This window comes from Ornithorhynchus anatinus, chromosome 4 (genome assembly GCF_004115215.2).
Source record: "Ornithorhynchus anatinus isolate Pmale09 chromosome 4, mOrnAna1.pri.v4, whole genome shotgun sequence".
Lineage (NCBI taxonomy): Eukaryota > Metazoa > Chordata > Mammalia > Monotremata > Ornithorhynchidae > Ornithorhynchus > Ornithorhynchus anatinus.
In genome coordinates, this window is record NC_041731.1 from 53,821,229 (window position 1) to 53,833,446 (window position 12,218).

Sequence of the window (12,218 nt, forward strand, 5' to 3'; positions counted from 1 at the left end):
CATATTTATTGAGTGCTTACTATATACAGAGCACTGTTCTAAGCACTTGGGAGAGTACAATACAACATTTAACAGACACATTCCCTATTCACAACGAGTTTACAGTCTAGAACCTGTTTTAACTTGAATCCTGAGATTCTGACATATTTCAGTGATCATAATAATTGTAGTATTTAAGCGCTTACTCTGTGCCAAACTCTATACGAAGTGTTTGGGTAGATACAAGATAATCAAGTTCGACACAAACCCCGACCCAGCTGGGACTCACAGTCTAAGCAGGAAGGAGGTTAGGACTTTTAACCCCATTTTACAGATGAGGTGCTCTGCACAGAGTAAATGCTCAATAAATACGATTGATCGATTGAGGAAGCTGAGGTACAGAGAAGTTAAGTCGCTTGCCCAAGATCACACAGCAGGCAAGAGACAGAGTCAGGATTAGAACTCAGGCCACCTGACTCCCAGGCCATGCTGGTCCACTAGGCCATGTTGGTTCTATTCTACTAGGGATTCCCATTCAGAAGCTTTTTTTAAAGATAAAACCTTCAATCTAAAAATAAAGCTATACTAGTAACTGTTAAAAGCCACACAGTTTCATTTAAGGCAACTGCTCTTAACTAATCCTGGCTCTACCATTTGTCTGATGTGTGACCCTGGGAAAGTCACTTAAATTCTCTGTCTCAGTTCACTCATCTTTAAAATGGGTTTTTAAGACTATGAGCCCCATATTGGACATGGACTGTATCCAACCTGAGTAGCTTGTCTCTGCTCCAGCACTTAATACGGTGCCTGGCACATAGTAAGCGCTTATCAGATACCATGGGAAAAAAAAACCCTCACCCATTTTAGTGTGTTGTGCGTTGATTTATTCACTGAATTCTCAATATACTATCAACTAAAAAGGGTCTTGCATCTCATTCAGTAGTTCACATCTTCACAACAGCCTAGTCCAGGAACTTCACAATAGGATTTGTCGAGCGCTTTCTTTCTTCAAAACCCAATCTTGAGACTGTGAAGAATTAAAAAAAAAGAAATAGGAAAAGAGCCAAAAGAGCTAGCTTACACATGGACAAAAAACGCAAGTGTAAGACCGTAAATGATACAGATCCTTGAAATATATACAGAGGGTGAACTGGGAGCAGCACGGCCCAATGGTTGAAGCTTGGGCATGGGAGTCCCAGGAAGGACCTGGGTTCTAATCTTGTCTCTGCCACTTGTCTGCTCTGTGACCTTGGGCAAATCACTTCACTTCTCTGTGCCTCAGTTATCTCATCTGGAAAATGGGGATTAAGACTGTGACCCCCATGTGGGAGAGGGACTGTATCCAACCAGATTACCTTGTATCCTCCTCAGCGCTTAGAACGGTTCCCTGCACATAGCTAGCACTTTAACAAATACCATTTAAAAAAAAGACTAGGGTAACCAGTGGCTGGCACTACTGGAGAACAGGGCTAATCTGGAAAGACTTTATGGAGGAGATGGGTTTTACAGAGAACATTGGAAGCAGGATGGCTGGTGTTTGTGAGAGCAGAGAGGGTTGGGCATTCCCCACCGAGGGAGAGAGAGTTAGCTTTTTCCGTGGTTTGAAGGTGATGGAGATTGTTGGGAAGAAAGGACAGAAAGTTCACAGCCTAAACTGAAGTGTAGTGAGCAGTCAGGGCTTGCCCTAAGGTTTTCTTGCCTCTAAACCCATGGTCAAGGGTTTTCTGTGTGGTTGCTTATGGTTTATTTTGTTTGGTTTTCTTTAAAATGGTATCTATTAAGCACTTACTATTTGCCAGGCACTGAGGTACTAAATGCTGGGGTAGATACAAGATAATCAGGTTGGACACAGTCCCTGTCCCACATGGGGCTCACAGTCTTAATCCCCATTTTACAGATGAGGTAACTGAGGCACAGATATATTAAGTGGCTTGCCCAAAATCACACGGCAGACAAGTGGCGGAGTTGGAATTGGAACCCAGGTCCTCTGACTCCCAGATCTGTGCTCATCCACTAGGCCATACTGCTTCTCATAAGCCACAATAAAGAACTACTATAAGCTTTGCAGTAAGGGAGTGATTTGGATGATTGAATCAATTCATATTTTAATTAATAATGGGATTTCCTTCTCCTTCTACAGACGTGCAACTCCTTAAAATAGGGTTTGAAGTTTTAAGTTTCCAGCCCGGTTAGGCTTTAGGTGATTATTCCCAAGACCACTGGGGGATAATGGGAAAAATATGGTCCTTTTTTTTTTTTTATAAAACGTGTCTTTGAAATATTTTAAAATATGAATCTCATTGTATTTTGCCTTGGCCCTTTTTTTATTTTTAAAGAAAAATGACTATCCGGACATTGCTTGGTCATTAAGATTCCGAATTTTGCATGAAATTGCATTGGGAGTAAATTACCTGCACAACATGAGCCCTCCTCTGCTACATCATGACCTGAAAACTCAAAATATCTTGCTGGATAATGAGTTTCATGTAAAGGTACATCTTTTTTGCTTCGGTTTTTACTTCTGAACACTATGTTGATGCTTAGTAATTTATAAGGTGGTTATTTGTTCTTGTAAATGCAAAAATCAAAGCATGCCTTGTCTCCAACCCCAGTGAAAAATGTGCATCTGTTAACGGACTGGTTAGCAGGTCACCCACTGTCTCATTCCCAAAATGTATTAGGATGTAACTGGATATTTCAAAGAGGTCTTGACATAGTCATAAAAAAAGAATAGGTAACTACCAGAACGATTGCGGAGGGAGGTGGGACGTTCTGGAAGAGATTTGTCCATGGTGTCGCTATGGGTCGGAGACGACTCGACAGCGTAAAACAAGACAAGTAGTAAGAGCCTTTATCGAGAGTGCTTACTATGTGCAGGGCACTAAAATAATAATTGTGATATTTGTGAAGTACATACTAAAGGCCAAACACTAAGCGCTGGTTCCTCTCCATCCAAACCACTACCTTGTTGGTACAATCTCTCATCGTATCCCGACTGGATTACTGCATCAACATCCTTTATGACCTCCCAACCTCCTGTCTCTCCCCACCTCGGTCTATACTTCTCTCTGCTGCCCGGATTATCTTTCTACAAAAACGCTGTGGGCATGTCACTCCCTCCTCAAAAATCTCCAGTGGTTGCCTATCAACCTTTGTATGAAGCTAAACTCCTCACATTTGTCTTCAGAGCTCTCCATCACCTTGTTGCCCCCTCCTACCTTACCTCCCTTCTCTCCTTCTACAACCCACCCCGCACACTCTGCCCCTCTGCCGCTAACCTCCTCACTGTGCCTCATTCTCTCATGTCCCACTGTCGACCCCTGGCCCGTGTCCTCCCTCTGTCCTCACATCCGCCAAACTAGCTCTCTTCCCTCCTTCAAAGCCCTACTGAGAGGTCACCTCCTCCAGGAGGCCTTCCCAGACTGAGTCCCCCTTTTCCTCTTCTCCTCCTCCCCTCCTCATTTCCCCTCCTGCCTCTGCTCTACCCCTTTCCCCGCCCCACAACACTTGTGTATATTGGTACATATTTATTATTCTATTTATTTTATTAATGATGTGTGTTTAGCTATAATTCTATTTATCTATTTTGGTGCTATTTATGTCTATCTACTTGTTTGGTTTTGTTGTCTGTCTCCCCCTTCTAGACTGTGAGCCCGTTGATGGGTAAGGATTGTCTCTATCTGTTGCCGAATTGTATTCATTCAATCGTATTTATTGAGCACTTACTGTGTGCAGAGCATTGTACTAAGTGCTTGGAAAATACAATTCAGCAACAGAGACTTCTCCATGTCTGGGCCTGCACTGTCCAGTGGCCCGGAGCAAGGGTCCACCTGGGCTCTGTTCTGCTGTCCCCGCCTAGCGCCCTCCTTACCTCCACCCCCCAGTTGCTCACGACAGCAGATGAGCCGTTTGGGGCCTGGGTAGGGGAGACCGGAGGTTGGAGGTGCAGATAGCTGACAGTGCAGGTGCCTTATGTGACTGGGGACAGGGACACTGAGGGCCAGAGGATTATGAGGCAGAGGGACACTGAAGGCCAGAGGAGTTCATGGCACAGGGACACTGAGGGTGAGTAGAGTGCGGGCCCCTCCATGGGGCAGAAGAACATGGAGGGCAAGAAGAGTGCGAACCTTCTGTGGGGCACAGGGACAGTGAAAGCCAGAAGAGTGCAGGACCCCCTTTGGAAGAGCAGGACATGAGGCCTGGAAGAGCTTGAGACCCACCATGGAGTGCAGGGACACAGAAGGCCAGAGACGCGTAGGACCCCCTGTCAGGCAGAGGGACACCGAGGGCCAGAATAATAATAATATAATAATAGTAGTAAGGACCAGAATAATAATAATAATAACTATAGTACTTATTAAGCCCTTACTACATGCCAGGCATTGTGCCTTGCACTGGGGTGGATACAAACAAATCGGGTTGGACACAGTCCCTGTCTCACGCAGGGCTCACAGTCTCAATCCCCATTTTGCAGATGAGGGAACTGAGGCCCAGTGAAGCGATTTGCCCAAGGTCACTCAGCAGACACGTGGCGGTGCCGGGATTAGAATCCACCACCTTCTGACTCCCAGGCCCGTGCTCTCTCCACCACACCGTGCTGCTTCTCCAGAAGAGTGTGTGTGGCCCCACGGAGCTGACAGGAGGTTCTGTGCACTTTGGGAAGGGGTGAGAGCTGTGGCGGTTCCTGCCTGTGTCCCTAGGGCACACGGGATGACATCTTGGAGCCTGGCAAACCTTGGCTCCCCACCAGCAGAGAGGAAGCAGAGGGGAACAGGCGGCGGATAAACCGTTCAAAGACCTAAGATCCCACCCTGTACAACCCGGGGGGGAGGGAGGGGGGGTAACAGGAGGGAAAGAAGCAGAGAGGAGCAGAAGACCGCAGATTGCAGCAGGGGATGTGCAGTGCTTTGCATATAACGGGAAAATTCAGTTCCGAGTTGCTCAGCAGAGAGATTCGGGAAACCAAGGCAGAGAGTAAGGACTCAAAATGATACGTGCCTTGAAGGTCACACTCTTCAGCCTCCACAGTCAGGCCGGGAAATGACTCAGCTATCGAAGGCAGATGTTACTAACTCATCTATTCTAAAGATTTCTAGGGCTGGAATTCCCACTATTTCTCTGTAGCATACTGTAGAGTTTCTTTATCCTGATGGGAAGTATTTTTTTATTTCGTTTTTGTTTTTTCTGTATGTCAAGTCGAGATGGCTTCTCAGTTGGTCTAGTGTGGCAGCAAGGGCTAGTCGAAAGAGCACGGGCCTGGGAGTCAGATGACCTGGGTTCTGGTCCTGGCTCTGCCACTTGTCTGCTGTGTGATCTTGGGCGAGTCACTTCACTTCTCTGTACCTCAGTGACCTCATCTGTAAAATGGGGATTAAGACTGCGAGCTCCACATGGGATATGGACCGTGTGCAACCTGATTACCTTATATATGAACTCTCCCAAGCGTTTAGTACAGTGCTCTGCACATTGTAACTAATCAGAACCATTGATGATGATGGTCTACCCCAGCGCTTACTATAGTGCCTGGCACATAATGATTTCTTAACAAATGCCCATAAAAAATTAAACCTATTCCCTTTGGTTCCCCCTTATTTGGGCACAGAGGATAACTTGTTGACAACCTTTTTTTTTATGAAACCCATCCTGTTATGCAGGCACTTGCAGCTTTTGTATCCCAATGAAACAACTCCAATTGTGACACTACTCCTCATAATAATAATAATATTAAGAGTAGTTGAGGTAGTTAAATGTCAGGCATTGTATTAAGCCCTGTGTTTATTACGTGTCAGGCTAATCTGGGTGGACACAGTCCCTGTCCCACGTGGGGCTCACAGTCTTAATCCCCATTTTACAGATGAGGTAACTGAGTCCCAGAGAAGTGAAGTGCCTTACACAAGGTCACATAGCAGACAAGTGGCAGACCTGGAATTAGAACTCAGGTTCTTCTTACTCCCAAGCCAATGCTATATCCCCTAGGCCATGCTGCTTCACGAATGTGAAAGTGAAGAATTCCCTATGGGGAAAGGATAAAGCAGGACACAGTCTTGGAAAAAGTAATCAGATGCATGTGTTGCCAATAATAATAATGTTGGTATTTGTTAAGCGTTTAATCTGTGCCAAGCACCGTTATAAGCGCTGGAGTAGATACAAAGTAATCAGGTTGTCCCGCGCAGGGCTCTCAGTCTTCATCCCCCTTTTCTAGATGAGCTAACTGAGGCACAGAGAAATTTTTTAAAAATGGTGATATTTGTTAATAATAATAATAATGTTGGTATTTGTTAAGCGCTTACTACGTGCAGAGCACTGTTCTAAGCGCTGGGGTAGATACAGGGTCATCAGGTTGTCCCACGTGAGGCTCACAGTTAATCCCCATTTTACAGATGAGGTAACTGAGGCACAGAGAAGTTAAGTGACTTGCCCACAGTCACACAGCTGACAAATGGCAGAGCTGGGATTCAAACTCATGACCTCTGACTCCTAAACCCGTGCTCTTTCCACTGAGCCAAGCTGCTTCTCAAGCACTTACTATGTGTAAAAGCACTGTTCTAAGCGCTGATGGATACAAGGAGATCAGGTTGTCCCATGTGGGGCTCACAGTTTTTAATCCCCATTTTACAGATGAGGTAACTGAGGTACAGAGAAGTGAAGTGACTTGCCCAAAGTCACACAGCTGGCAAGCGGCAGAGCCAGGATTCGAACCCATGACCTCTGACTCCCAAACCCAGGCTCTTGCTACTAAGCCACGCTGCTTCTCTATGAGTCTGACAGTACAAACTTTCTTTAATGGAAGAGTCTGAAAGAATGCAATCCCCATGTTATAGAACGTGTGTTCTAAAAATAATGATTGCAGTATAAATTAAGCACTTACTCTGTGCTAAGCACTGTTCTAAGTGCTAGGTAGATACAAGGTAATCATGTCAGACACAGACCCTGTCCCACTTGGGGCTCACAGTCTAAGTGGGAGAAAAGATACTGGATCCTCATTTTACAGGTGAGAGAACAGAGACACAGAGAAGTTAAGTGATTTGCAGCATGGCCTAGTGGAAAGAGCATGGGCTTGGGAGTCACAAGACCTGGATTCTAATACCAATCCTACTGCTGGGTCAATTTAGCCAGTCACTTAACTTTCTGTGCCTCAGTTTCCTCCTCTATAAAATGGTGATTCAATACCTGTTCTGCCTCTAACTTAGACTGTGAGCCCAATGAGGAACAGTAACTATTCAAGCTGAGTATCTTGTGTCTGTGCCAGGGAAGCATCATGGCCTAGAGGATAGAGCCTGGGCCTGGAACTCAGAAGGATCTGAGTTCTAATTCCAGCACTGCCACTTGTCTGCTATTTGACCTTGAGGAAGTCACTTCACTTCTCTGTGCCTCAGTTACCTCATCTGTAAAATGGGGATTAAACCCCCTGTGGGACAGGATTGTGTCCAACCTGATTAGTTTGTATCTACCCCAGCATTTAGAACTGTACTTGACACATAGTAAGCGCTTAACAAATACCATCATCCTTATCATCTCTTTGTATAGTGCTTGGCACGTAATAAGGACTTAACAAATATCGTTAAATTAATACTGCCAAAAGTCATACAGACAAGTGGTGGAGCTGGGATTAGAACCCAGGTTCTCTGACTCCCAGGACACGCTGTTTCTCAGCCGGGAGATTACATTCTTATAGAACCTGGCATTATGGAAAGCTCACATTGTACTTCTCACCTCATGCGTGGTGCCACATGCCACATAGATGCACCCAGTCATTCTTCTGATACCAGGTCACCTTGTGTCCAGACAGGTTTGTATTTTTGGAAGAATGTTTGGGAAGCAGCGTGGAACTTCTCACTCTAGGCTTCAAGGCTGTCCATCACCTTGCCCCCTCCTACCTCTCCTCCCTTCTCTCTTTCTACTGCCCACCCCGCACGCTCCGCTCCTCTGCCGCCTACCTCCTCACCATCCCCTGTTCTCTCCTATCCCGCCGTCGACCCCTGGGCCACGTCCTCCCGCGGTCCCGGAATGCCCTCCCTCCTCATCTCCGCCAAACTCATTCTCTTCCCCTCGTCAAAACCCTACTTAAAGCTTACCTCCTCTAAGAGGCCTTCCCAGACTGAGCTCCCCTTTTCCCTCTGCTCCCTCTGCTCCCCCTCTACCCCCCTTCACCTCTCCTCAGCTAAGCCCTCTTTTCCCCCCTTTCCCTCTGCTCCTCCCCCTCTCCCTTCCCCTCCCCTCAGCACTGTACTCGTCCGCTCAACTATATATATATTTTCATTACCCTATTTATTTTGTTAATGAGATGTACATCACCTTGATTCTATTTATTTGCTATTGTTTTATTGAGATGTTCATCCCCTTGATCCTATTTACTGCTATTGTTTTTGTCTGTCCGTCTCCCCCGATTAGACTGTAAGCCCGTCAAAGGGCAGGGACTGTCTCTATCTGTTACCGATTTGTACATTCCAAGTGCTTAGTACAGTGCTCTGCACATAGTAAGCGCTCAATAAATACTATTGAATGAAATACTATTGAATAATGGAGAGAGCAAGTCACTGAGAGCCAGATAGAGCTGTGCTTTATGCTGGGAGTCAGAAGGTCCTAATCACAGCTCCGCCACTTATTTGCTGGGTGACCTTGGGTAAGTCACTTCACTTCTCTGGGTCTCATTTACCTCATCTGGTAAAATGGGGATTAAAACTGTGAGCCCCATGTGGGACGGGGACTGTGTCCAACCTGATTAGCTTGAATCTACCCCAGTACTTAGAACAGCACTTGGCACGGTAGTAAACATTTAACAAATACCATCATTTGTTAGTCTAGTTAGTTAGCTAGTTAGTCTAGAGGACTGGGGAAGTGACCGACAAGGAGGAGGCAGTTTGTCTGGGCACCTGTAAATCACCTCATGGGCAGCCTACAGTTGGCCTTTCTTCCTGGCATTAACAGAGAATTCCTTTTTGTTGGCCCCTTCCAACTTCTACAGTGTCATTTGTACCTCCATGCCCTAGGTACTTGGTTAAAGTCACCCAAATTTTCTCATGTTTGGGGTGAATTTCCAGAAGAGATGGCAGTGAATTGAAGACAAAATCATACAAAGGGGGTGTAGATAGTGATTAAAGGGAGGTAAGTCTTGAGCCTTGTGGGCGTATTGGGAATGAATAACATATTTGCTGGCTGCTTTCCTTTCCCCTTAGGGAATTCTTCACTTTCACTTTCACATTCATGAAGCATCAGGGCCTATCCCTGGCCCTGTTCTACCCCTGGCCTGGGAGTCAGAAGAACCTGGGTTCTAATCCCAGCTCTGCCACTTGACTGCTGTGTGACCTTGAGCAAGTCACTTCTCTGGACCTCAGTTACCTCATCTGTAGAATAGGGATTAAGACTTTGAACCCCATGTGGGACAGGGACTGCATCTGACCTGATTAGCTTAGAAAATGCTTAGAAAGTCTTGACACATAAGTGCTTAGCAAATGCCATTATTATTATTACTACTAGACTTAAAGCTTGTGGGCAGGGAACATGTCTACCAGCTCTGTTATATTGAGAAACAGTTGGCTTAATGGAAAGAGCACAGGCTCGGGAGTCAGAGGTCATGGGTTCTAATCCCAGCTTTTCTAGTTGTCAGCTGTGTGACTTTGGACAAGTCACTTTTTTTAAAAATTTGGTATTTGTTAAGTGCTTACTATGTGCAGAGCACTGTTCTAAGCGCTGGGGTAGATACAGGGTCATCAAGTTGTCCCACATGAGGCTCACAGTTGTAATCCCCATTTTACAGATGAGGTAACTGAGGCACAGAGAAGTTAAGTGACTTGCCTACAGTCACACAGCTGACAAGTGGCAGAGCATGGGTTTGAACCCGTGTCCTCTGACTCCCAAGCCCGTGCTCTTTCCACTGAGCCTTCTCTAAGCCTCAGTTACCTCATCTGAAAATGGGGATTAAGACTGTGAGCCCCATGTGGGACAACCTGATGACCTTGTGTCTACCCCAGTGTTTATAACAGTGCTTGGCACATAGTAAGCGCTTAACAAATACCATCATTATTTTAGTATTATATTGTACTCTCCTAAGTGCTTAGTACAGTGGGAAGCAGCGTGGTTCAGTGGAAAGAGCCTGGGCTTCGGAGTCAGAGGTCATGAGTTCGACTCCCGGCTCTGCCACTTGTCAGCTGTGTGACTGTGGGCAAGTCACTTAACTTCTCTGTGCCTCAGTTCCCTTATCTGTAAAATGGGTATTAACTGTGAGCCTCATGTGGGACAACCTGATTACTCTGTATCTACCCCAGCGCTTAGAACAGTTGTCTGCACATAGTAAGCGCTTAACAAATACCAACATTATTATTATTATTACAGTGCTCTACACACAGTAAGCTCTCAATAAATGCCACTGATTGAGTGATTGATTAAAGTCTGTCTTCTCCTCTAGGCTGTTAGTTAATTGTGGTCAGGGACCTTGCCTACCAGCTCTGTATTATTGTCCTCTCCCAAGCATTTAGTACAGTACAGTGCTCTGCACACAGAAAGCACTTAAATCTGATGGATTGATTTCACTAGTTCATTCAATAGTATTTGTTGAGTGCTTATTGTACTAATTTAGTACTGTACTTGTGTACTGTGCTTGGAAATACATTTCAGCAATAGAGACAATCCCTGCCAAACCAGGCTTACAGTCCAGCGAGGGGGAGGCAGACATCAAAACAAGTAAGCAGGCATCAATAGCATCAATATAAATAAATATAATTATAGATATATATACACATCAAAACAAGTAAACAGGCATTAATATAAATAAGAATTCCACAAGTGTTTTGGGGCGGAGAGGTGGGTAGAGCAAAGGGAACGAGTCGGAGTGATGGGCCGGGGGAAGCTGAGGAAAAGGGGGGCTTAGTCTGGGAAGGCCTCCTGGAGGAAATGAGCCTTCACTAGGGCTTTGAAGGGGGGAGTGTGATTGGCAGATTTGAGGAGGGAGGGCATTCCAGGCCAGAGGTAGGACCTGGGCCAGGGGTCGACGGCAGAGCAGGCGAGAATGAGGCATAGTGAGTTAGCACCAGAGGAGCAGAGTGTGTGACCTGGGCTGTAGAAGGAGAGAAGGGAGGTGAAGTAGGAAGGGGCAAGGTGATGGAGAGCTTTGAAGCCAATAGTGAGGAGTTTTTGCTCAATACGGAGATTGATAGGCAACCACTGGAGATTTTTGAGGAGGTGGTGACGTTCCCAGAAGGTTTCTGTAGAATGGTAATCCGGGTAGCAGAGTGAAGTATAGACTGAAGTGGAGAAAGACATGAGATTGGGAGATCAGAGAGGATGCTGATGCAGTAATCCAGTCTGGATAGGGTGAGTGATTGTAATATCGTGCTAGTTAATCTCCTCCATGGGGTTCAGATACCTACCTGCTGCAATCGGTGTGGGGCATTAGCTTTCTGCCCTGCCGTATCCTACAGTGCCTTGCTTCAATCTGGACACAAAGTCCCCATCAACTACTCTCAGATTACAGAGCTTCTTCTGAGATCAGATGAGGAAAATCCGCCCAGAGTAGTAGGGAATCCCATTGCTATTTTCTGATTCTCATTTCAACCCTGAGGGCAGCAGACCACAGAATAACTTGGCCTCAGGACATTACGGGGAGAAGCCACAAATTCCCAACAGTGTCTTTCAACTCTCCTTTCAAACAATCCATCAATTGTATTTGAGTGCTTACTGAGTTCAGGGCACTGTATTAAGCACTTGGGAGAGTACAATTTAACAGCTGGTAGAAGGGTTCCCTGCCCATAATGAGTATTCAGTGTGGGGGGAGACAGGCATTAATATAAATAAATAACTATGGATATGTACATAAGTGTCATGGAGCTGAGGGAAGAGTGAATAAAAGGTACAAATCCAAATGTAAGACAATGCAGGAGGAATTGGGAGAAGGAGAAATGAAGGCTTAGTCAGGGAAGATATCTTGGAGGAGATGTGCTTTTAATAAGACTTTGAAGGTAGGGAGAGTGATCATCTGTTGCTTATAAAGAGGGCGGACTCCCCAGGCCAGAGGCAGGATGTGTTCGAGGGGTCAGCAGTGAGATAGACAATATCCAGGTACAGTGAGTAAGTTGGCATTAGATGAGTGAACTGTGCAGGCTGAGTTGTAGTTGAAAATCAGAGAGGTAAGATGAGGGGGCCAGAGTGATTGAGTGCTTTAAAAGCTTATGGTTAGGACTTTCCTTTTGACAAAAAAGTGGAAGGGCAAGCACTGGAGGTTCCTGAGGAGTGGGGAAACATGG

The 12,218-nt window shown here is 45.7% G+C and overlaps 1 protein-coding gene across 1 annotated transcript in view; it reads left to right on the plus strand.

Annotated features, from left to right (window-relative positions):
- The window catches only part of RIPK2 (receptor interacting serine/threonine kinase 2), a 57,409-nt gene that overhangs the window by 13,998 nt on the left and 31,193 nt on the right, over window positions 1-12,218 (plus strand). The window contains exon 3 of the mRNA XM_029063883.2: window positions 2,316-2,471. Coding sequence (XP_028919716.1) covers window positions 2,316-2,471 — 156 coding nt within the window. The remainder of the gene's footprint in view (window positions 1-2,315; window positions 2,472-12,218) is intronic.